This window comes from Myxine glutinosa, chromosome 1 (assembly GCF_964187855.1).
Source record: "Myxine glutinosa chromosome 1, kmMyxGlut1.1, whole genome shotgun sequence".
Lineage (NCBI taxonomy): Eukaryota > Metazoa > Chordata > Myxini > Myxiniformes > Myxinidae > Myxine > Myxine glutinosa.
This window is the reverse complement of record NC_136261.1, coordinates 10,207,133-10,234,258: the sequence shown is the minus strand read 5'-3', so window position 1 is coordinate 10,234,258 and position 27,126 is coordinate 10,207,133. Positions and strand designations below refer to the sequence as shown.

At 46.2% G+C, this 27,126-nt stretch overlaps 1 protein-coding gene across 1 annotated transcript in view; it reads right to left on the bottom strand.

Annotated features, from left to right (window-relative positions):
• Nucleotides 1-27,126, bottom strand: part of LOC137416139 (epidermal growth factor receptor kinase substrate 8-like) — a 117,692-nt gene that overhangs the window by 7,345 nt on the left and 83,221 nt on the right. Inside the window, exons 15-17 of the mRNA XM_078781586.1 lie at nt 20,003-20,071; nt 17,953-18,106; nt 17,717-17,849 (exon numbers count right to left, since the gene is read on the bottom strand). Of these exons, the coding sequence (XP_078637712.1) occupies nt 17,717-17,849; nt 17,953-18,106; nt 20,003-20,071 (356 nt within the window). The remainder of the gene's footprint in view (nt 1-17,716; nt 17,850-17,952; nt 18,107-20,002; nt 20,072-27,126) is intronic.

Here is a 27,126-nt window from a genome sequence, read left to right as displayed (position 1 = left end):
CCTATGGGCGGGGCTTCAATTGGGAGGCCCAAATGAAAAGGCTCAATATCGGAAATTTAAGCCTTTTTTTTCTTTTAAACGATTTATATAAACATCCGTCATGCGGGAGCAAGTATCAGCAGGATGTTGCAGTGTGGGAGGCCACGTTTGCACCGATCGCTGCACCGTGTGCCGCACAAACGACTGCACCGATCGCTGCACGGCTGCATCGATCGCATGTGGCATGAAGGAGGATCAGATCTAACAGATCGCTGTCTCCATCGATCTTGCCAAAGCCGTAACACATATCGGCTCAAAATCCTTTTAACTATTGATTTGGTACAGTTACACGTATCGGGAATTTGGTACACGTATCGGGAGTACATACGACATAGCGATTGTGAACACGATTATCGATCACGATTCACGATCACGATCATCACGATCATAGTGTATCGATCACGATTTGAAACACGATGGAATAATATTTACCGATATGAACAGTGATGTGGCTTTTATTGAAATTCTAAAGATACTGTTTATATTTTGATGATTTGCGTGTGATTTGATTCAACAGATGTTTATATGAATCGTTTAAAATAAAAAAGCCTTCAATTTCTGATATTTTGCCTTCGCCATATGCAGATTCGCCACGGACCCACGATCGATGTTTCTCTACGTGAACGTACCCGTTTGTTTGCTAACAGGTACGTTTTTCATGGAAGTCCTTCATGAACTTGCTGTCCATGTCTGACGTGCGACTGAAGGTGCTACAGGAATGTGGAATTTATTGGTTTCATGCTTCAGCATTCACCGTATCTGCATTGCCTGTTTGATTCTGGCCTCCCACCTTTGCGTAGCACGGGTATTTCTCTAGTTGTACCAAATTTAAATTAGATCACTTCAGCTGTTCTCAGGTTATAGACCTATTACAGACTTTGACCTTTGACCCCAAAATCTAAACAGTTCATCTTTACCTCATTATACATAATTTTACCAAATTTGGTCAGAATCCCATCACTGGTTCACAAGTTATCGCGGTAACAGGATTTTTTTTAACCCAACATGACCTCTGACCTTTGGCCTTTGACTTCGTCAGCCCAAAATCTAATCAGTTCATCTTCCCATCATTATACATACCTGTACCAAGTTTGAATTAGATCCCTTTGGCCATTCTCAAGTTATATACCTATTACAAACTTTGACCTTTGACCTCTTGACCCCAAAATATATCAGTTCATGTTACATCATTATACATACCTGTACCACGTTTTAATTTAAATCCCTTCAGCTGTTATCACATTTTTACCTGAGATGACCTTTGGCCTTTAACTGATTAGAATCTGGGTTCAAGAGGTCAATCTTTACATCATTATATACTGAAACGCAAAAGAAACTTACCACCTTTGAAACCTTTAAATATCAACAATAACACTGCGTGTAGTAAATGTGTGAACTTATTTGTGGACAATAGTGTCCTCACTGTCAGACAAAACGGTCACGGATGGTCACTTGAACCTTCAATGGTCACTTCATAGCACAGCTGTTGAACAGCCGTTTTGACTGTCAGTGATTAGCCAAGAGGTACGGGATGATTTTAATGAGCTGCACGTGATGTCTTGATATTGGCTTTAAAAAGGCCAGTGCAAAATGGGCATTTTGACCGAAAAATTTGACCATTTTGACCAACTTCAAAAAGACCGAAAACACAAAAGAAACTTACCACCTTTGAAACCTTTAAATATTGTTGCGAATATGGAATTTGGCCTCCATATCCGCTTGTAAATATTCCCCTATTTTCTCCAATACTCCCCAACTTTCCCCAATCCCCCATTCCCTAGTCCCATTGCATGTAAATAACAATCAGTAGAGCCGACCTTCCCCTTATTCCCCCATTAAATGTCGTGCCCAGGTCCACCGCACCACACGTAGACAACTTTCGGACATCTTCCTAGTTATTCTTAATCTATGTCAGTTAAGGCCTCGTTTCCATTAATTATGACTCTTCGTTGCACCAGAATGTGATTATATGGCATCAGTAGTGAGTTTAGGACCTTTCCCATACCTCCTCCCATCTTCTTCCCCAAACAACAACAATAACAACAACTACAACAACAACTACAACAACAATTACAACTACAACAACAATTACAACTACAACTATGACTACAACAACAGAGGGGCGGGGAGTGTGCGTCCTCACACCGGCTCGGTTACCCGCCATGACCATGCGCTCCACGGCGTTACCCCGAAGGGGCTGGCTGTCAGCTCCTCATCAGGGGCGGAGCCAGTAACCCCCCCACGCACCCAATGAGAAGCAACGTGCCGATTCCATCTGGGGCGGAGCTAACGAGCCGAGGGCGTGTCACTCCCCGCCGGATATACGCGGCCCCGCGCCGGATGTGACGTCAGATGCGCCCCCAGCTTGAGCAGACAAGACGCCATCCGAGCGCTGCGACCTCCCCGCATCTCTGGACCGGACCGAGTCGATTCTGACCTTTGAGCCCAGGTGCACCTGGAGCCATCGCTACCCGCCTGTCCTTTCCATCAATCCCCGTGTGAGTCAGCTTTGTCCCGTTTATCTGTCGTCTGTTGGGAATAATATAAGATTGTGTCTAAGTGCTTGTCTTTCTATGCTGTCCCTCTTGTAGTTGTAATCTAACCTTCCGCCTTAATATAACCTCCTCCGGAGGTCTTGAGAACTGAACCCCTGGTGTCGTATTGTGTTATTGTAATCCAGCCGGGTGTCTTCTTTTTCTTATTGAGCCAGCATCGCGCGACTAGTCAACGTTCGGGCACAATCGGGTAACTTGTGCAGACGTGGTCATACCATAAAACCGCTCGGTAAATAACATCCAAGCCACGTCTGTAACAATTGGTGTCGAGGAGTGGAATTCGAACCCGGGACTAAATTTATTAGGCCCAAATTGGTAACAAGTAGAATCGATTCGGAGCGCGTTTCCCGCGCGAAATTATAACGGCGAAATTTGAATTTGTTTTACGAAAATAAAAATAAAAACCGAATTTTGAAAGTCGCGCTATGGCGGGTCAAGACGGCTGGGGTCCGGTAAAGGAGAGTGAGGTAGGGTCGATCCAGGACCAAATTGAGGGACAAGAGGAGAGCGAAGCAGTGAGGGCGGCAGGTTCGCAAAATAGCGCCGTCACGCACGAAGTAGCAGACGCGCGAAATGGCGCCTCGCTGGTCACCGCGCCGGCGACCGTGACAGCGCCCCTGGTGGATTTGGACTTGTTTTTTTTGCAAATAAAGGCCCTTATGGCCCAGACTAACGAGCGAATGGAAAAGAATAGTGAGCAATTGGGAGACCAAATTAGAGGTTTGAAAAGCAGTATGGGGGTAATGGGGAACCGGATGGATGCTCAGAGTGAGCAAATGAGGGTTGATAGTGGGCGATTAGAGGGCCAAATGGGGGTAATGAGGGACGAAGCGAGGGGTACCAGTGAGGGGTTAGACAATAATTTTGAGGAGTTAGACAAGAAATTTGGGAAGTTAGACAATAATTTTGAGGGGTTAGACAACGGGATAAAAGAAGTGAAAAATGGGTTAACGGGGGTAGAAAACAGAATGGCCGCTCAAGAGAATCAAATGGAAGGGATGCAAAAGGGGTTAGAGGGGGTAGAAAATAGAATGGCTGCCCAGGAGAATCAGATAGAGGGAGTGAAAAATGGGTTAGAGGGGTTAGAAAACAGTATGGAAGGCAAATTGAGGGACATGAGGGACCAAGCGGAAAGGGAAGTTAAACAAATGGAGCAGCAGATAGAGGGGGTCAGAATGGGGGTAGAAACCAAACTGGATGCTCACAGGGAGGAAATGGAGCAGATGAGGGTGGCATCTGGGCAGGAGATGCAAGTGATGGGAGAGCAGATCAGAAGAGGAGTGAGTGAGGAGGTCGGAGGAGTGCGCGAGGAGGTGAGGCACTGTAAGGAGCACATGGAGAAGGAGGTGAGAAAGGGGACTGTAAAGTTACAAGGGGGCATAGAGGACCTGACGCAGGAGGTGGAGCAGCTGACGGTGGGACAGACGGAGTTAGTGGAGCAGGTTCAAAGGAACACTGCGGTATTAGGAGGTTTAAAAGCGACACAAAACGACATAAAAAACGACTTGATAGCGACAAAGAGGGAATGTCAGATGGTACGTGAGGGACTGACAACGAGGTTGGACGAGGTGATAGAGGTAATGGAGACGAAGGACCGGCAGGTGAGGACGCACCTGGAAACGGTCAAGGTAGCCTTAGAGGATGAGCTTGAGGAGACGTACCGGGACATAAAAGAGGTGAAGCAGAAACTAGAAGAAGTGGAAGAAGGGATGAGCGAAATTAAGAAGCGACGGAGAGGGGATAACAAAGAGATAAAAGAGGAAGTAAAAGAATTGGTCCAAAGTCTGTGTTTGGATCGTGATGATGTGCTCATTAACCGGATGAGGGATTCGCAGGTGATGGAGGAGAAGCGAAGAGGAAGAGGACCCGGTGTAAGTGGTGACCAATATGGTCGTGCGTATGATGCGCCAGGTGATTTAAGAGGCTTGGGGGTCGAGATAGACCCGGGTGTTCGTGAGAGGCCGTTGGTGAAGTGTGCGACAGGTCTGGTGTGCGAAAATGGAGGTGTGCAAGAAAGTCCGACTCGGGGGTGTGTGAGGAAAAAGTGCGTGCCAAGGAGTGAGTGTGCTGGCGAGAGTGAGTCGGTCGTAGCGCGTGTGCGAGGGAGCACGTGGAAGCGCGGGGTGGTGAGTGTTACAGAGGGTGTAACGGGAGAGTGTGCGCGAGAAAGGTGTGTGACGGACAGGTGCATGAGGAAAGAGTGCGCTGTCAGAAGTAAGGAAGAGTGTCCACCTGTGGTGAGTGTTACAGAGGGTGTAACGGGAGAGTGTGCGCGAGAAAGGTGTGTGACGGACAGGTGCATGGGGAAAGAGTGTGCTGTCAAGAGTAAGGGTGAGTGCGTTGTCACGAGTGGAGGTGAAAGTAGTGAGAGTGACATGGAGCGTGAGTTAGTTGTGACAGGTGAGCGAGGATGTACACCTGGGATGGAAGGATGCACACCTGGAATGGTAGAGCGTGAGTGGGAATGCACGCTGGAGTTGGTGGTGAGGCACGTGGTTGGGTGTGCGAATGAGGGCACGCCTGTGATTGTCACAGAGGAGGTGACCGAGGAGGGGGTGCGAAGCGGTGTGTTGGTGAGGTGTGCGACCAACGAATGTGTGCCAAAGTGTTCGGTGGTCAGGTGTGTGACCAAGGCTGTGAGTGGAATGGGTGCGCCTGGGTGTGTAAGGAACGGTACGAGGAGCATGGAAACGGCTGGATGTGTGAGCAAGGAACGGGCTGCGGGGTGTAAGCATGCAGGTGAAGCATCGACGTTACACGGGTTAGAGGTTAGAGCGACTTTTAGCCGAAGCGGGCCCTCGGTGCGTGCCGGGCCTCGCTTTGAACGGCCGCGTCCGGGCTCCACTAGGCGGAGCGGGCAGCTCGATAGGAAGGGTCGTCATGGCGACCACTTTCTATTGAGACGTGCCGGCAGGTCGAGATCGGGACATTGGATGGCTCCACGCCGAGGTGATGCGTGGGATCTCGGCCCGGGTAAGCCCCCGTCCCTGCACCGAGTGCCGGACGCATCCAGCCGCTGGCACAAAACAACCAGCATCCATTGCTTGGCTTTACGAAGCCGGGCTTTGGACAGGAATTGGCGCACCGAGAGGCAGTAGTGAGTAGACTGGGTGATGAGGTTAGTGTATTGGACCCAAAATTAGAGAAAAACAAAATTTGATGATTGGCAAGGGATTGGCAGTAGTGATTGGCAGATGATGGGTAGTGATTGGCAAATTTTTAATTTGTTGAAATTTGATGTGCAAAATTGGTAGTGAGAGACCCCCGATGTGGTGGGATGGCAAATCCACCATCCTTCCCATGTGGGGGCAAAGGAGCAATAGTTTATGGGGTGTATGGCAGTGAAAACTAGCCCGGGGGGGTTAGGATATTGTGTGTAGGGATCTAGCGAAGATGACAGTAGGTAACGTTAAGATTAGTTAGTGACTGATACCTGTAGTGGGGACGCAGGTAGATTAGTATGGATGATAATGACGAGGGAGCGCAATAGTTTAAAGGGACGACTGGGAAGCGCAAGTTTCAGAAGGGAGTAGTTAGCTGAGATGATGCCGTGTTTGTGAGAATTGAACAGGTGTGATTGCACAGGTGTGCAACTGGACAGGTGTGTGGAGCAGTGTATGAGTAGTGAGTGTGTGGATCAGCGCGAATGCGCTTGGGGAGAGAAGGGTGCAGGTGGCACCAGGTGTGAGAGCACAGGTGTGCAGGTACAGGTGTGTGGAGAGAGTTGGAGTGAGTGGTACGGAGTGGTGTGCATGGTGCGAAGGTGTGGATGGGGGAAGAGTGGACCCCTTTCACGAGCACCCGGGGCGGGTAGTGTAAGTGTTAGGTAGAGGGTGCAGGTAAATTGTGGTTGGATATTGGCATTTGTGGTGCGGTTGCAGAATGGTGTTGTGAATGGGTGCATTAGTGTTGTGGAAATGGCTGGGCGTGTAGCCTGTTAGTGTGTGTAGTTGGTTGGGCACTCCACCACTGTGAGGATGTCGGCCAGGTGAGGCCGCAGGTGGGCTCTGGGAGCCGGTAGTTGTGAGTGGGTGCCTGAGGATCCCGGGTGTGGATCGGGCAGCCCAGTGCCAGAGAGGGCACGGAGTGGGGAGAGAGCCAGAGGGCCTTCCCCTGGTAGTTAGGTTAGGGTAAGGAGCAGGTAAGCTCGGAGGCAACTGCAGTGGTGGAGGTGTGCAGGTGGGTAGACCCACTGGGAGAGGTACACGTCGCAGCCCAGAAATTGTACGAGGGCACCGGGAGATGAATCGGGGGAGTGAGACCCCAAATTGAAGAGCACCACAGTTTGGCCAATGGGAATTGGTTTTTAGAACCCATAGTGTAAGAGGGCCAATGGTTTGGCCGGAGAAAGACCCCGGGTAGTGTAAAGTTGTTAAAGTCATTTAGGAGATAGTTAGGATTGATGAACCTGTCGCACCATACGCAGCCACTTACCTGTGGTGATGATGATGACTCCACACCTGTGTTTTCTTTGTTTGTGTTGCAGAAATGAGAATTGCTGTTGGATTTGTGAGACGCATCACGACGTGGATGAGACATTGGGGTGATTCCATCTCTCCCTCCCTAGGAGGGACTGATGATGAATTGGTAATGGCAAATTATGATGTTGAGTTGGAGATGGCAAATTTTGATGAGAGTTGAAAATGGCAAATTTGATTGGTTAGGAGGGAGAGAAGACGAATTTGGTTTATGGGAGGAACGGGGAAGACAGTAGGGATGTTTGTTGATTTGTAAAGTAGATGTTTATGGGTAGTGTTGTGTTTTGTGGATACAGTAAGGGGTAAGGGAGGGGCCATGTAGGTTACCTGGTGGGGGGGGGGGGGGCGTACGATAGGAACGTACCTGTCTCACCTGGTTCCCATGTGCCCCCAGTGTGCATCGCCTTACATTGCGTGCACTTTTGCGCCCTTACCACCTTACTCACTTGTCTGCTTCTTTTGTCTCCCACCTCCGAGGATCTGGCTTTGGGGTAGAGAGAGAGGAGAGAGAGGTGCTGGCTGCGCAGTTGTGGGCCTGCACTTTCGCTGTTTGCTGCCGGGATCGATACACCATATGGACCGCAATGTTTGTGGCCACCCACAATGGACCGCAGTTCGTTTGCGGCCAAGCACCACCCGGGGATGGACCTATGGATCAACGTGGCACCTATGCCATACAGGTGAACCACTAATAGTTAACACCACCAAGTGCACCACAAGAAGAGCAAGAGACACCTGCAGGGTTAGGGGTTGTCGAATTTATTTTTATCCCAATGAACAATGGTGACTGCACCGATTGGTGGTGGGGTGGTGCTGTTGATGCTCGGGAAGGGTGCTCTGCACGTTATTAAAGGCCGTCGGCCACAGAGCACTCGTGGGTTGGTGTATCGATGTTGGCAAGCGCGCTCTCTCTCTATGCATAACATCTGCATGTGTCCCTCCAAAAACAGGTCCTGGATCGTAGTGTAAATAGCAGCGTAGTCTTGTAAATAATGCTCCCTACCGGCTGTATGTTTAGTTTGAGAATTCTTTCCGGATTCGGTTATCCTGTGGGTGTGTTTCTGTGAGGAGAAGGGTGCAACGTCGCAGGGGGACATATTTACTCATTTGTGAATATCTGTAAAACTGTCGCACTCAGGGTAGAGTTAATAGTAGAGGGAACTACATTGCGTGCCACACTAAAGTAGGTAAAAATTTATCGGGTCGGGACGCCCCGAGGGTAGAGAAGGGTGCAATGTTGCGAATATGGAATTTGGCCTCCATATCCGCTTGTAAATATTCCCCTATTTTCTCCAATACTCCCCAACTTTCCCCAATCCCCCATTCCCTAGTCCCATTGCATGTAAATAACAATCAGTAGAGCCGACCTTCCCCTTATTCCCCCATTAAATGTCGTGCCCAGGTCCACCGCACCACACGTAGACAACTTTCGGACATCTTCCTAGTTATTCTTAATCTATGTCAGTTAAGGCCTCGTTTCCATTAATTATGACTCTTCGTTGCACCAGAATGTGATTATATGGCATCAGTAGTGAGTTTAGGACCTTTCCCATACCTCCTCCCATCTTCTTCCCCAAACAACAACAATAACAACAACTACAACAACAACTACAACAACAATTACAACTACAACAACAATTACAACTACAACTATGACTACAACAACAGAGGGGCGGGGAGTGTGCGTCCTCACACCGGCTCGGTTACCCGCCATGACCATGCGCTCCACGGCGTTACCCCGAAGGGGCTGGCTGTCAGCTCCTCGTCAGGGGCGGAGCCAGTAACCCCCCCACGCACCCAATGAGAAGCAACGTGCCGATTCCATCTGGGGCGGAGCTAACGAGCCGAGGGCGTGTCACTCCCCGCCGGATATACGCGGCCCCGCGCCGGATGTGACGTCAGATGCGCCCCCAGCTTGAGCAGACAAGACGCCATCCGAGCGCTGCGACCTCCCCGCATCTCTGGACCGGACCGAGTCGATTCTGACCTTTGAGCCCAGGTGCACCTGGAGCCATCGCTACCCGCCTGTCCTTTCCATCAATCCCCGTGTGAGTCAGCTTTGTCCCGTTTATCTGTCGTCTGTTGGGAATAATATAAGATTGTGTCTAAGTGCTTGTCTTTCTATGCTGTCCCTCTTGTAGTTGTAATCTAACCTTCCGCCTTAATATAACCTCCTCCGGAGGTCTTGAGAACTGAACCCCTGGTGTCGTATTGTGTTATTGTAATCCAGCCGGGTGTCTTCTTTTTCTTATTGAGCCAGCATCGCGCGACTAGTCAACGTTCGGGCACAATCGGGTAACTTGTGCAGACGTGGTCATACCATAAAACCGCTCGGTAAATAACATCCAAGCCACGTCTGTAACAATATCAACAATAACACTGCGTATAGTAAATGTGTGAACTTATTTGTGGACAATATTGTCCTCACTGTCAGACAAAACGGTCACGGATGGTCACTTGAACCTCCAATGGTCACTTCATAGCACAGCTGTTGAACAGCCGTTTTGACTGTCAGTGATTAGCCAAGGGGTACGGGATGATTTTAATGAGCTGCACGTGATGTCTTGATATTGGCTTTAAAAAGGCCAGTGCAAAATGGGCATTTCAATCAACATGGCACGATTGTCAAGGGATCAACGGCAGCATGCCCTGGGCATGCTGCAAGGTGGACTGAGCTACCGTGAGGTGGCACGTCGCCTTGGCTGTTCACACCAGACGATATCGGCCCTGGTGGACAGAGACACCCTCCACAACTCTGCAGATGACAGACCTCGATCAGGGAGGCCAAGAGTCACCACTGCAAGGCAGGACAGGCAGATGGTCCGAAGTCACCTGCGGGATCGATTCCGTCCAGCATCCCGCACTGCGGCAGAAACTCCGGGGCATGCAAACCCACGGATCTCCAATGATACTGCACGAAGACGACTGCATGACTATGGTCTGACTGCCAGAAGACCATACAGAGGCCCCGTGATGACGGTTGCCCATTGCCGCAACCGTCAGAGATGGAGCCAGCAGCATCAGCGGTGGACCTTGGTGCAGTGGAACGAGGTCGCTTTCAGCGATGAGTCAAGGTTCTGTGTGGACAGTCCTGATGGGCGTGAGTGTGTCTGGAGAAGAACTGGCGAGCGATATGCCGATTGTTGCATGCGTCAAGCCAACAGGTGGGGTGGCCCAAGTGTGATGGTGTGGGCAGCCATATCAGGCCGGTACAGGACGCCACTGGTGGTTGTGGATGGGAATCTTAACGCCCAGCGGTATGTGGATAACATCCTGCGACCTCATCTGCTGCCATTCCTGCTAGACCACCCAGAACTGAGAACCTTTCAGCATGACAACGCTCGTCCCCATGCTGCTCGCTTTACCACTGCATTTCTCCAAGGCGAGAACATCAACACCAGGCAGTGGCCTGCGCTCTCCCCTGACCTGAATCCCATAGAGCACCTGTGGGATGAGCTTGGGAGATGCGTAGTTGGCAGGGCCAGGACACGGGCAGAGCTGCTTCAGACATTGAGGACTGAGTGGGACAGAATCCAGCAGCAATCCATCCAAAGACTGGTAGGCAGTATACGCCGACGATGCACTGCCTGTATCCAAAACAATGGTGGCCATACACGCTATTGAAAGGGGACTGACATTGCACCCTGTGCTGTTCTGTACTGTAGAACAAACTGATGAGATGGTGTATCTTGGTCAAAAACTTGACATGTCATCAATAAAATGCCAATGTTTCAATTAGCAATTGTTGGTTTGTTTTATTTTGAACTGTTACAATTTTATTACATTTCAAACAAGTGGTAAATTTCTTTTGCGTTTTCGGTCTTTTTGAAGTTGGTCAAAATGGTCAAATATTTCGGTCAAAATGCCCATTTTGCACTGGCCTTTTTAAAGCCAATATCAAGACATCACGTGCAGCTCATTAAAATCATCCCGTACCCCTTGGCTAATCACTGACAGTCAAAACGGCTGTTCAACAGCTGTGCTATGAAGTGACCATTGAAGGTTCAAGTGACTATCCGTGACCGTTTTGTCTGACAGTGAGGACACTATTGTCCACAAATAAGTTCACACATTTACTATACGCAGTGTTATTGTTGATATTTAAAGGTTTCAAAGGTGGTAAGTTTCTTTTGTGTTTTCGGTCTTTTTGAAGTTGGTCAAAATGGTCAAATATTTCGGTCAAAATGCCCATTTTGCACTGGCCTTTTTAAAGCCAATATCAAGACATCACGTGCAGCTCATTAAAATCATCCCGTACCACTTGGCTAATCACTGACAGTCAAAACGGCTGTTCAACAGCTGTGCTATGAAGTGACCATTGAAGGTTCAAGTGACTATCCGTGACCATTTTGTCTGACAGTGAGGACACTATTGTCCACAAATAAGTTCACACATTTACTATACGCAGTGTTATTGTTGATATTTAAAGGTTTCAAAGGTGGTAAGTTTCTTTTGTGTTTTCGGTCTTTTTGAAGTTGGTCAAAATGGTCAAATATTTCGGTCAAAATGCCCATTTTGCACTGGCCTTTTTAAAGCCAATATCAAGACATCACGTGCAGCTCATTAAAATCATCCCGTACCTCTTGGCTAATCACTGACAGTCAAAACGGCTGTTCAACAGCTGTGCTATGAAGTGACCATTGAAGGTTCAAGTGACTATCCGTGACCATTTTGTCTGACAGTGAGGACACTATTGTCCACAAATAAGTTCACACATTTACTATACGCAGTGTTATTGTTGATATTTAAAGGTTTCAAAGGTGGTAAGTTTCTTTTGTGTTTTCGGTCTTTTTGAAGTTGGTCAAAATGGTCAAATATTTCGGTCAAAATGCCCATTTTGCACTGGCCTTTTTAAAGCCAATATCAAGACATCACGTGCAGCTCATTAAAATCATCCCGTACCCCTTGGCTAATCACTGACAGTCAAAACGGCTGTTCAACAGCTGTGCTATGAAGTGACCATTGAAGGTTCAAGTGACTATCCGTGACCATTTTGTCTGACAGCGAGGACACTATTGTCCACAAATAAGTTCACAGATTTACTACACGCAGTGTTATTGTTGATATTTAAATGTTTCAAAGGTGGTAAGTTTCTTTTGCGTTTCAGTATACATACCTGTACCAAGTTTGAATTAAATCACTTCAGCAGTTTTCAAATTATAGACCAATTACGGACTTTGACCTTTGACCTCTTGACCCAAAAATCTAATCGGTTCATCTTTACATCATTACACGAACCTGTACCAAATTTGGTCAAAATCCCATCACTGGTCCACAAGTTATCGTGGTAACAGGATTTTTGCCTAACATGACCTCTGACCTTTGGCCTTTGACCTCGTGAGCCCAAAATCTCATCAGTTCATCTTTACCTCATTATATACACCTGTACCAAATTTGATTAAGATCCCTTCAGCCGTTCTCAAGTTATCGCTGTAACGAAAACCTATCACAGACGGACAACCTGAAAATATAATGCGTCCGGCGACTTCGTCAACGGAGGCATAAAAACTTAGGGCCTTGATCGACGTTCCACAACATGGTCAAAGATAGTTGTGGATGCTTATTATCTATCTATAATTCCAGTAATCTCTGTATGTGTGTTTGTTTGTTTGTTTGTTTGTCTGTGACCGCTGTTTCTCGACAACCACGGGTCCGATATACTTTAAACTTGCCAGGTATATTGCTGGGGACCCGAGGATGTGCCTTTTCAAGGTTTCATATTAATCGGACAATTACTTACCGAGCTATGTCCAAAAAACGATTCAACCAATCAGAGAGCAGCGAGCTATCGCGTGTGCCGAACGTGGCGAACACACTCTGCCTCGGACGGCACATTTGAGAGCGTATTCATTTATTTCACGTTGGCAAACTATGTTGGCGCTATGTTGGCGTTAAACTATGTTTTAAAACTAATAAAAACTAATTTGCGATTCATCATAACTGCGATATACGACCTCCCGGAGCTCCCGTGAGAGCGTGCGCCATTACGGATAGTAATTCAATTAAAAACATAAAAACATTGTCCCAATTCAGTCAGAGCGAAGGGCGTTGTTTTAAGCGAAGAGCGTTTTATTTTTCCCCTTAAATTCAGTCGCCGGACGGTGAAAGCTTTTTTGGGGGGGGCAGCTACTGGCAGCCACGTACGGCCAATCACAGGACACGTTGTTGTGTCGACGTGCCGTGTTGTTTTCCCTCGCGGTTTGGAATGTTTTTCCTTTTCATTTTTTTTCTCTTCCTTACGGAAGTACGGGCATTTCCCTAAATTTGCGATTCTTTCGCTTTCCTGCGCGTTTGGGCACGCTATGGCGATTTCTTTACCAAACTCCGCAAGCCGTTCGCTTTGGACCAAACCATTTCATGTAAATAGAGGGGGGGGGGATTGTCACCGTACTCGCAAGCCGTTCGCTTTGGACCAAACCATTTCATGTAAATAGAGGGGGGGGGGGGACATAATTTTAGATATAGATATAGTACGGGCATGCCCTAGTCTATCTATAATTCCAGTAATCTCTGTATGTCTGTGACCGCTGTTTCTCGACAACCACGGGTCCGATATACTTTAAACTTGCCAGGTATATTGCTGGGGACCCGAGGATGTGCCTTTTCAAGGTTTCATATTAATCGGAGAAGTAGTTACCGAGCTATGTCCAAAAAACGATTCAACCAATCAGAGAGCAGCGAGCTATCACGTGTGCCGAACGTGGCGAACAGACTCTGCCTCGGACGGCACATTTGAGAGCGTATTCATTTATTTCACGTTGGCAAACTATGTTGCCGCTATGTTGGCGTTAAACTATGTTTTAAAACTAATTAAAACTAATTTGCGATTCTTTCGCTTTCCTGCGCGTTTGTGCATGCTATGGCGATTTCTTTACCAAACTCCGCAAGCCGTTCGCTTTGGACCAAACCATTTCATGTAAATAGAGGGGGGGGGGGGGGATTGTCACCGTACTCGCAAGCCGTTCGCTTTGGACCAAACCATTTCATGTAAATAGAGGGGGGGGGGATATAATTTTAGATATAGATATAGTACGGGCATGCCCTAGTTAGTAATAATAGTACCACCGGGTAGCTGGCAGGATGGCCTAGAGTTGTACACACTCACCTGAAATCCGTCCCAGCTATAAACTGTCACTGCGGTGTTTCACAGGCAGGGTGATTCATCAATGTGTGTCCCGTCCCTCATATGGATGTTAAACTAGGTATCCCGTCTGCTGTCATTCGGTGGTGGACGTTAAAGATCCCACGGGATCCTTCACTAAGAGTAGGCGAGTTATCGCCAGCACCATGGACAAATAACATATTCCTGCCCGAATTTTGTGAAACATTCCGCCTGACCAGCCGGTTAGTGAAAGATTGGGCCAAGCTTCCAAAGACTTGGGCCAAATAACAGCCTGAACTAGAACGGCACTCAGTAGAGAGCATACCTCCACCTGGTTGGCCATAGCACTTAATAGTGAAGAACCTATGAATGAATGGATCACTTTAAAAAAAAAAAATCTCATATCCGAATCCATATTCAGACCTTCACCAAAATTGAATCGGTTATTCCTTGTCACACACACTACCGGTCCAACAAGTTTCGTCCAAATCCGTCCACAACGTTTTGAGATATCCCACTATGTATCGTTTTTGTCCTATCCCCCAATGGTGAAGAATCACTTAAAAATTAAATAATCCTCGTCTCCGAATCCATATTCAGATCTTCTTCAAATCGAATCTATTTGTCCTCATCAGACACCCAACCTGTCCACCAAGTTTCGTGAAATCCGTCCACAACCTTTTGAGATATCCCGCTATGTATCGTTTTTGGCCCGATCTCCCAATGGTGAAGAATCACTTTAAAAATTAAATAATTCTCGTATCCGAATCCATATTCAGATCTTCACCAAAATCGAATCGATTCTCCCATGTCACACAGACAACCTGTCCACAACGTTACTTCCGAATCCGTCCACAACTTTATGAGATATCCTATGTCTCGTTTTTGGCCCAATCTCCCAATGGTGAAGAATCACTTATAAAAAAAAAAATTCTCGTATCTGAATCCATATTCAGATCTTCACCAAAATCGAATCTATTTGTCCTCGTCAAACACCCAACCGGTCCACCAAGTTTCGTCAAATCCGTCCACAACTTTTTGAGATATCCCGCTATGTATAGTTTTTGGCCCTATCTCCCGATGGTGAAGAATCACTTAAAAAATTAAATAATTCTCGTATCCGAATCCATATTCAGATCTTCACCAAAATCGAATCGATTCTTCCTTGTCACACAAACAACCTGTCCACAACGTTACGTCCAAATCCATCCATAACTTTGGGAAATATCCTGCAATGTATAGTTTTTGTCCTATCCCCCAATGGTGAAGAATCACTTAAAAATTAAATAATCCTCGTCTCCGAATCCATATTCAGATCTTCTTCAAATCGAATCTATTTGTCCTCGTCAGACACCCAACCTGTCCACCAAGTTTCGTGAAATCCGTCCACAACCTTTTGAGATATCCCGCTATGTATCGTTTTTGGCCCGATCTCCCAATGGTGAAGAATCACTTTAAAAATTAAATAATTCTCGTATCCGAATCCATATTCAGATCTTCACCAAAATCGAATCGATTCTCCCATGTCACACAGACAACCTGTCCACAACGTTACTTCCGAATCCGTCCACAACTTTATGAGATATCCTATGTCTCGTTTTTGGCCCAATCTCCCAATGGTGAAGAATCACTTATAAAAAAAAAAATTCTCGTATCTGAATCCATATTCAGATCTTCACCAAAATCGAATCTATTTGTCCTCGTCAAACACCCAACCGGTCCACCAAGTTTCGTCAAATCCGTCCACAACTTTTTGAGATATCCCGCTATGTATAGTTTTTGGCCCTATCTCCCAATGGTGAAGAATCACTTAAAAAATTAAATAATTCTCGTATCCGAATCCATATTCAGATCTTCACCAAAATCGAATCGATTCTTCCTTGTCAAACAAACAACCGGTCCACAACGTTACGTCCAAATCCATCCATAACTTTGGGAGATATCCTGCAATGTATAGTTTTTGGCCCTATCTCCCAATGGTGAAGAATCACTTAAAAAATTAAATAATTCTCGTATCCGAATCCATATTCAGATCTTCACCAAAATCGAATCGATTCTTCCTTGTCAAACAAACAACCGGTCCACAACGTTACGTCCAAATCCATCCATAACTTTGGGAGATATCCTGCAATGTATAGTTTTTGGCCCTATCCCCCAATGGTGAAGAATCACTTAAAAATTAAATAATCCTCGTCTCCGAATCCATATTCAAATCGAATCTATTTGTCCTCGTCAGACACCCAACCTGTCCACCAAGTTTCGTGAAATCCGTCCACAACCTTTTGAGATATCCCGCTATGTATCGTTTTTGGCCCTATCTCCCAATGGTGAAGAATCACTTATAAAATTCTAGTAGCCGGATCCGAATACGGATCTTCAGCAAAATCTAATCGAATCGGACTTATCATATACGCTACATATCTACGAAATTTCGTCCGAATCCGTCCACAACTTTATGAGATATCCTATGTATCGTTTTTGGCCCGATCTCCCAATGGTGAAGAATCACTTTAAAAATTAAATAATTCTCGTATCCGAATCCATATTCAGATCTTCACCAAAATCGAATCGATTCTCCCTTGTCACACAGACAACCTGTCCACAACGTTACTTCCGAATCCGTCCACAACTTTATGAGATATCCTATGTCTCGTTTTTGGCCCAATCTCCCAATGGTGAAGAATCACTTATAAAAAAAAAAATTCTCGTATCCGAATCCATATTCAGATCTTCACCAAAATCGAATCTATTTGTCCTCGTCAGACACCCAACCTGTCCACCAAGTTTCGTCAAATCCGTCCACAACTTTTTGAGATATCCCGCTATGTATAGTTTTTGGCCCGATCTCCCAATGGTGAAGAATCACTTTAAAAATTAAATAATTCTCGTATCCGAATCCATATTCAGATCTTCACCAAAATCGAATCGATTCTTCCTTGTCACACAAACAACCTGTCCACAACGTTACGTCCAAATCCATCCATAACTTTGGGAGATATCCTGCAATGTATAGTTTTTGGCCCTATCTCCCAATGGTGAAGAATCACTTAAAAATTCTAGTAGTCGGATCCGAATCCGGATCTTCACCAAAATCTAATCATTTCGTCGTTGTCACATACGCTACATCTCTGCAAAATTTCGTCCGAATCTGTCCACAACCTTTTGAGATATTTTATTCACAAACAAACAGACAGACAGGGGTGAAAACAACCTCCATCAACCTCCGGTGGCGGAGGTAATAAAAGCTCAACAAGAGGCCGACACTCTCGGTCTCCCGCCTCTTGAGTGGTATATGAGCAATAGATGTGTGTAATATGAAATAAAGCTAAATCTCGAACAGTTTTTGAAATATCACGTGCACAAGCCAAGTTCCGGAGACTGTTGCCAGGGCAACTGATTATTATTAATACCACATCTCAACTTATTTATATCATTGCTGTGATTGGCTGAATTATTCTGAGGGATGATAACATGACCCTCTCCTGGCCACAGCCCGAGGGAACGGGTGGCACGTTCTCGGGCTGAGTGTTGGTTTCACAAACCTCGAGCGAGGCCTTTTGCACCATGAGCTGGCTGTACACACGCGCACCCTCGTCTCCGCACACCGCACGCAGCTCATCCTTCTTTAACATGAACATCTTCTGCCCGTTCAGCATGCCCAGCTGTTCCACCGTGCTGCACAAAGGTCACCCTTAGCATCTTGCACCCATGCTTTTGTCCATTTGGCCTAATTCAAACGTGTAGTCATAATGTATGGAAGCTCGGATTAAAAACTCACGCCTTGCTGAATCCCATGTCTTGGAGCCAAGTGCGGATGTCGGCAGGAGACGAGTTGTATGAAATGGGATGAGCCGAGCCTTGGTGTCGTGGGATCTGGAAGTTCTTTTTGTTGACCCTCTGTCCTACAAGGCGCTGCAGAATTGCTTCCTGAGCTGTAAATGACCAAAGTGTTCAGGTAAAGTCCAGACAAAGTGTGCCAATCATTATCACCAAGCACAATGTCAAACCTAGGTACTTACCTCGTAATTAGGGACACCTCCATCTATCTCCTCCACAAGCCTTAACTCTGTATCCTAAATAGTACCAGTGTGTATAGCCTGTTTTCCAATACTTAGAGCTCATTACCCTGTGCTCGCGAAGCGAAAAGCGGGGTTAAGCATTCATGTGCGTACGTACGTGTGCCGTACGTGTCTGCATTTTAAAATTTTATTTTCTCGGCAGCCGTTGGTCAGATTGACATGAAATTTTCACCAAAGGAGCGCCTACTCCTATATAATATTTTAAGGATTATGACGTCATAGATCATGTGGTACAGGCGCCATCTTGGAAAAACTTCGCTCCTCTAACTCTGAAACCACTCCATGGAAAAAATTGAGACCTGGCTCATTGTCAACTACTCCCCATGGGGAATAAGATATGTTAAAGACGATGTCATCGGTGCCTTCGTTATGACATCATAATTCGACAAATACAACACATATCCATCCGATCATTATTAATTTTTTTCTCAGCAACTGTTGGTCTGGTGGACACGAAATTTTCACCATTGAAGCGCCTCCTAATTTGGAATATTTTTATTAATGATAATCATGACGTTATCGGTCATGCGGTACAGGCGCCATCTTGGAAAAACCGAAAAATGTTGCACCACTATATCTCCAAAACCGCTGCATGGACAAAATTGAAACGTGGCTCATTGTAAATAACTCCATATGGGGAATAGGTGTTGTAAACGATAACGTCATTGGTGCCATAATTATGACGTCATAATTCGACAGGGAAAACGCTTATTCTGATCAGTTTGAAATGTATTGAGCGTGATCTATGCAACAATTATATTAGAGAATATAAATTTATGATGTCATCGCTCACGTGGTCTGGCAACCATATTGGATAAAAGAAAAAAAATGTTCAAAAACAGAAGAGTTGCCTCGCCACAAGTTGACTGCGCAGGGTAAGTATTCTATGAATACCATCAAGTTTCCAATGCATTGGTGAACTAAACACATTCACAAGGTATCAAAAAATAACTGCACACCTGCCACCTGCTCACTCCAAGTACAGAATTCCTCCATCATATAAGTACACAATGGCTTCGTTATTTTGGGAATAATACCATGAGATCTTTATAATCCACAACCAAATTGCCAACGGGACAGGTGACTTCACTTCCCTATATCCAAAGGACGGCATACTCTTGGATGCCAGCACCGCACAAGTCCAGTTTATGAGATTGGCCTTACTGGGCACAACACCTCAGCTCGGCAGGTAAATGCCATGTACGCTACCAACTGAGTCATCCTTGTGCCTCTCTATATTAAGTATTGGTTTCTGATGTGTAAAAGAAGAGAAGTCATGTTATGGTAAGGATTAGCTCTCAATTCCAAGAAAATGCCCAGTACACGCGTTCAGACCAGCAAGTTCATTGGCTGGAAATGGAGCATGGTGTGGGATACTCAAATTGTACAATTTGAAATCTATACATTAAACAATTTGCGCTTTTCAAAAATCGATATTATAATTATCATTTTGTATGCATCCAGGTAGCTGCTGGTTGCATCATTGCTGGGAGCACAGCTGTGTCACTGATGCAGTGACCCCTTTTTCCAGTAAGCTGGTACTCATTTTGCCGACCAAGGAAGGATGGCAGGCTGAGTCAACCCACTTGGTGTTATTTGACGACACGACAGGAGCTCCAACTCAAGACCGTAAGATCTTAAGCCAACACCAGACAACCAAGCATTGTGACATCATCACATACCGTTAATGTGTTAATCTTTCATGCCGTAACCAGCTGACGTTAATATGGTGGAGCTGCATTCCCTTACCGGGTGTTTCTTCGTGCATTTCATGATGGCTGTCCGATATTTCAGGGTATTTGTAAGAGTAGTCAGGAGCTGTGAAAGGAAACAATCTGAATGATCTAGAAGTGTCTCTGCTGTGAGATTCATGACAGATCTGAGTTAAAGGAGCAAAATAGGAGGTTTGCATGTACATTCAGGGAAATGTTATCTGCAAAGCTCACTCCATAAACCAGAATCACTGTTAGAAATTAACCCCAAACACCAAAAATGATTTTAAAAATTCACCTAAAAAATCTGACAACTACTCCAGAAACCAGAATCACTCTTAGAAATTAACCCCAAACACCAAAAATGATTCCAAAAAAAATGACCTAAAAATCTGACAAATACTCCAGAAATTTACCACAAATGCACCAGATCATCTGACACCATGTATGGTGACAATACCACCATGACACATCTCCCTGCTCTCAAATGTTGTGTATGTGTGCTTCCCCTTCTCTCCCCATCTTGTCTTCAGCTCCCTCTTTTTGTGTGTTTTGTTTGTCTGGTTGATTTGTTTGTGAAGTAAATGTTAGCTCTTTCACGAGCCTCGATTCAGTATACAAAAAAAAAGAAAAAAAAAAAAGAATTATATAAAATAATTAACCACAAATACACCAAAAATACTCAAAAGGTTAACCACAAATGAACCACAATTACAAAAATAAGGGAGGAAAACACAAAAGCAATCATTCCATAAATGAACCTAAATTCCAACTATAATTACCACAAAAATTAACTTCCATTACAACTAGAGAATTACTCGAAAAATTAACCTCAAATACAACAGGAATTCCACAGAAATCATACTTCACAGAATCCAGGACAGACCGGATTCTGTGGGATGTCATATTCTCAACTTATTTAGAATCTCCCATGATGAGGCTGAAGCACAAGGCCTCTTTCTTTTTTTTTTTTTTGATTGCAAAGTCAAAGTTCGTGGAAGAGCTAGATCACAGGTAGGTTGGTGGTCTTTCTGTTATGTACCCTCTATTCTCCAACATTGCTTCCTCTGCTCTGCAGTGTCCTCAGAGACCTCTGGTCTCTTGGTCTCTCGATCTCGGTCTCTCTCTCTCTCTCTCACCCTCTGCTGGCTGTTGTGATTTGGGTGTGGTGTCATGGCCGCCATATGCAGCTGCTCTGTAGTGTGGTGAGTCGTCAGTGTTTTGTTTTTGTCCCTACAGCCCCCCACCCCCCCCCCCATCCCTTCCCTCCTTTCCTGTTACATCCCATGTGCCTCTAGCATTTTGTTGTCCGGTTTTCGACTCCTTTGTGTTCGAGAGAGAGAGATTGAGAGCGGGCCTATCTTGGGTGCGGCCTACCCGTTTTGACGATGCTTTGTAAGCCTTGTTTATGCTTATAATGCGTTTTTGGTTTTTCATTTTTGCTTGATTTATTTAGGTTTGATACCTTCTTGTCCGTTTCGGACAAAAAGGGGGTGATAATTGTTGTAAAAATAAGTCTCACAACAGTTTTGTCGTTCCGAGTTTAATGTGAATCAATCTCGTACAGCATCTAGAAAGAATACATGGCAACCATCATTTCACTTCTCTAATAAGCATTAAGAGTATACATCATATTGGATACACATAAGCAAGCCTCATGCCAACGTGATTTCTCTCCTTCCTAAATAAGCGTGTAATTGTCTCAGGTCTCCGGTGTCAGGTCTGACCCTCGCAGTCAACGAGTGGATATTTATGAGAGTACTGTAGTGGACAGACGATGTTACAGCACCTGGGCTAACTTAGTGGCCTATGTTTCACTACATCCTCCCCGAGTTCTAAAACTTTGCAAGCAAGCCAATTTCAGCAGTATATACATAGTACGTAGTACTAGTTAGCGATCAATTCCAGCAGCATACAATTGTAGCAGCAATCATGTTATAGCAGCATACAAGGGAAAATAGAGAACACCAATCAAGAAGATATTACCAATCAAAGCACGCTGGACAACAGCTTTCTCTCCCCATGCGGGTTCTATATGCATACGAGCTGACAGCTGATTTACCCCGGGTCTTCCTCAGTCGGCGCACTAGTAAGGTCAAGCGACCGGGTCGATGCTACAGCACCGTCCAGATCAGACGTCCCAGAAGGAGATGGAGACCCGATCGACGGAACCTCCGTACTGGTCTCGGACTCATTGGATTCCCCACAAGGCCCGAGATGACGCACCGTCACAGTAGTTTCACAGTGTGGTAAACAGAAACAGTAGTTAGCCCGAATTATTTGTACCATGGCAAAGAGCGGATCATAGTTGCTCGGACGCACGGCTCGTTCGTGGGAGGCCGGCCAAGGTTCAGAGTGCCGAGCGACCAATGTCAGTCCATTACCTGTACGACGCTGACAGCGAAACATTCGCGCACATCCGGTCGTGAGAAGTTGCATTTGTAACGATGCACAAACGGGTAGTAATCAGAAACAGAAACATCAGGAACAAGAGCCTCATGCAGCGAAGAACCGGCCGGCTAGCTTGAATCAAAGTCAAAGTCCCCATTTCCGGTTCGTTGAAGCGCGGTTTCAGCTCTGCGCAAACAGGGCACGCTCGACACAAAGGACGAACGTCCTCCACGGAAGAGGGCAAGCTCCGGCTGCGCACGAAGTGCACCAATCGCATCACACCCGGGTGACATGGCGATTTATGAAGGTCGCGGAGAACTTTGCTTATGGTGATGCCCGCGCACACGGCCCATGTCAACGCATCTGCAGCTAAATTATCCCACCCCGGGCGAAAAGTGATCTTGAAGCAGTATTTGACCGCTTTGATGCCCCCATGAGTCATCCTTTCGTTTTGAATGTGCAGGGCATATTGCGTGTCATCCATTAACGCAACACTCTGGTGATCGGTAATTATTTCCGTCTTGACAGCAAAAAGGCGTCATTCACTATCCTTTAGAGTGCGAGAGAAGGAGGCGACCTAAGCTGCCTCGGTCAGAGGGAATGTTTTGCAGTCAACAAGTGAATGAGGCGTCTCGGAGTCTCAGCCTTGATAAGGTGACCTTCGCTGCCTCGGTCAGAGGGAATGTTTTGCAGTCAACAAGTGAACGAGGCGTCTCGGAGTCTCGGCGTCAGGATCCAGCGAGAATACGGTGCAAACAAACCGAGAGCTCTTCTCAAGGACGCACGATCTCGCGGCGCCGCCATGTCTAGAAAAGGATCGCAGATGCTCGTTGTTGGGAGTTATCTTCCCTTGGGTCACTGTGTACCCTAAAAGATCAATCATCCTTGCGGGGTAGCAACATTTGTCCTCGTTGAGAGTTAGATCATAGTGGCGCACGGCTTGTAGGAACCACCGCAAATTAGCATCCGCTTGATCTCGTCCACCCGCTGTGAGATAATCAAGACACACAAAGACATCTGTTAATTGCTCTTTAGCGATGATGTCATCAATCGCCCTTTGAAAACACACAACCCCATTAGTTACACCGAAGGGCAAATGCGTGAATCGATACAACCGTTATCCCGACTCGGACCCCGTATAGATTTTGTCGGCCTCTTGGATGGATACCTGGTGATCCTCGCTGCGCAAATCGAGCATGCTGTAGACCGCGTATTGAGTAACCTGTCGAACTGGCGCGTCTAAGCCAGTAAGCGGGTAGGCACCCCGCTGCGTGAATCTATTAATAGTTTGTGAGTATTCAATCACAATCCGCTTACGATGATTCTCAGTTTGGTCCACCAGTACTTGAGCTAGACAAGGTGATCGACTCGGTTTGATAATCCTCTCTTTTAAAAGCCGTCCAGTCTCTTCGGCAATGAATTGTGTGTCGGCCCGTGAGTGGCGTCTCGACTTGATCGTGACCGGCGTGCAGTCGGAGGTTAGACTCGGAAATAGTGACAGTGGCTCTATAGTCATTCTAGTCAAAGCACACAGAGAGAGAGTAGAGTCACCGCTAAACGTCATTTCCAAACGACCATGTCGATGAAGGAAATCATGTCCCAGCAATACATCGGCTCTTAGAGTAGACAGAATCATTAGACAGACATCCGGATACATTGTGCCCTTGATCACTAATTTGACGTGGCATTCCCCTTTGGTGCGCATCCAGAGAGACTGAGAGGCCATGACGATTCATCGCGAGGTCCCCAGAATCGGCCATCCATGCCATTGTACATCCATCCATGCCCAGATCAACGTAGCTCTCCATAGACTCAGTGTCCACAAGTGCGTTAGCTGATTGACCTTCGATCAGCACCGGTACAACAGCACTTGCCAGGCCGCGTGGGCCGGGCAGTGCTGAAACTTATTTAGGCTCCGGTCGGGCCATGCGCGTCGAGGTGATTCCCGCCAGAGTCGGACGCCGCCCTCTCGAAGCTCGGCATACCTTGGCATAATGTCCTTTCCTGGCACACGAGTGGCGCGTCGCATCCAGTGCAGGGCATGTTGTTCTAGGGTGCTTCCGATTGCCGCAGAAGAAGCACTTAGTGTTGCCTCCGAAGGTGGCAGTTGCTGCCAAACTCGTACCTTTGGTTCCGAGGTCTTCTGTCGGCCTCGGCTCCACAGGAGTATCAGTAGCCTCGCGCTTCATAGTGGAGTAATTCTCCGAACGTCTCTCCCCAGTGAGACCCGCAGTGACATAGGGACGTCCGCACGACTCCGATTGAGCCTGTGCCAACTGGAGTACTCGAGCCTGATCATAAGCCTCTTGTAAAGTTAAAGAGGGCTTTCCAACAAACGTTGACGAATTGAAGGTGAATAGAGCCCAGACACAAAGGCGTCCCACATTAAGTCGTCACACATTTGTTCCTGCGTTTGTACCTCATGTGCACATTCCTTCCCCAATCGACGGAGTTCTTGAAGGAAGTGCTCGAGCGGTTCCATGGGATCCTGCCTTCGAGTAGTGAGCTTGTAACGGGTATAAACCACATTTCGTGGCTTGATGTAGATATGAAGATTGATTCAGATTTAGTGTTGTAAAAATCAGTCTCACAACAGTTTTCTCGTTCCGAGTTTATTCTGAATCAATCTCGTACAGCATCTAGAAAGAATACATGGCAACCATCATTTCACCTCTCTAATAAGCATTAAGAATATACATCATATTGGATACACATAAGCAAGCCTCATGCCAACGTGATTTCTCACCTTCCTAAATAAGCATGTAATTGTCTCAGGTGTCCGATGTCAGGTCTGACCCTCGCAGGCAGCGAGTGGATATTTATGAGAGTACTGTAGTGGACAGACGATGTTACTGCACCTGGGCTAACTTAGTGGCCTACGTTTCACTACAATAATATCGCCGACATGGCGAATGCACGCTCTCGATGTGAGGGTTTCGAGGGTTTAACCCGGAAGCACGCGTTAGTGTGCTTTCCTCCCGACGGAGTTCCTGTAGAGGACATTATTCTCGCAGTTGGGAATATTATTGGTGATGAAAATATACGTGCTGTGTCACGTATGAATCAGAAGGCAGTTGTTTTCGTTTCAGACGATGAACTCATCCATGACGTTGTAAGTGCCAGAATAAGCACAGCAAGTGGTCATTTTATGATGGCGTCGCCGATGTTGACTCCCGCGATGAGAGTCGTTATATTGAACGCACCTCTGTTTATTTCCAATGACAGGATTATGGCCGTGTTATTGCGTTATGGTAAAATGGTGTCCAGGATCTCGACAATTCCTCTTGGTTGTCGAAATGAACGTGTTAAACACGTCATGAGTTTCCGAAGGCAGATGTACATGGTCCTACCAGACTGTGGGGACGATACAGGCCTCAATATCTCGTTCAAAATATACTTCGAGGACACGAACTACCAGCTGTATGCATTGTCCGCCACCTTTACGTGTTTTCAGTGCGGAGCGTTCGGACATTTAAAACGCTTTTGTCCCAAAGCCTCATGTGTCAGGTGTGGAAAAAAAGGTCACACTGATGCGGTGTGTAAGGAGGAGGTTACCGTGACTCCACGAATTAAAATTCATATTGGGAAGGAGGCCTCATCTTTATAGACAAAGAACACGCTTTTGATAGTGTAGATCACAAATATTTATTTGCTGTTCTGAAGGGTTTTGGTTTTGGTCCCACCTTTATATCATGCATCCAGTTACTATATCATAATATTTATAGTTTGGTGAAAGTTAATAATGAACTGATTTCTCCTTTTTCTGTTTCAAGGGGTATAAGGCAGGGATGTCCCTTGTCTGGTCTCCTTTATATTCTTGCTATTGAGCCTCTTTTAGTTCGGTTCTGCGAGAAATTTTTGGGTTTCTCCGTTTCCCCTAATGTTCCCCCTATAAAAAGTTATAGCATACGCAGACGACATCTGCACTGCAATACAGTCTCAAGACGATGTATCCGAGTTAATCAGAGCTCTCAATAATTTTAGTCTTGCTTGTTCGGCTAATTTGAACTGGTCAAAGAGTTGTGCCACCTTCTTTGGACTCCTTTCAGGTTTTTCTTTCCCGCCACTGCCAGGAAATTTGTCCTGGAAGAATGATGGCGTTTACCATTTGGGCGTGCACCTCGGTGATTCCCGATGCATTCAAAAAAACTGGGATGGATTAATTGAGAAAGTGCATTCCAAGCTACAAAAATGGAAAGGGCTTCTTTGCAACCTATCCTACCATGGAAGAGCATTGGTGATCAATAACTTGGTCACTTCTACCCTGTAGCACAGGTTTATGGTCTTACAGCCACCAAAATGGCTCATCAAAACCATCCAGAAACATTTAATTGATTTTTTCTGGGGTGGTAAACACTGGCTCCGACCAGGCGTGCTCAGCATTCCACCTAATGAGGGGGGTCAAGGGCTCGTTGATGTCAACAGCAGGCTCATGACTTTCCGCCTTCTTTTTGTGAAGAAGTTTATTTACAGCCCCATGCATTGGGAGAGTTTAACCTTGTGTTTGCTAAAGCAAGCAGGTCGGCTGGGATATGGTCGTGAACTGTTTTTGCTTGATCTCCCGAAGATCGATGTCTCATCACTTCTGCTGTACATGCAGAGTGTCATCAACGCCTGGCAAGCCTTGTCGTTGCGTCGCGACACTGGTTCCATTACCACCTCAACGTTCCTCAACGAACCAATCTTCTACAATCACCTTTTTTCAGCCATTCCTTCTTCCAGGAATTTTGTCCAGTACTTTGTGGGGTCAGATCTTCTCTTTGTCCATAA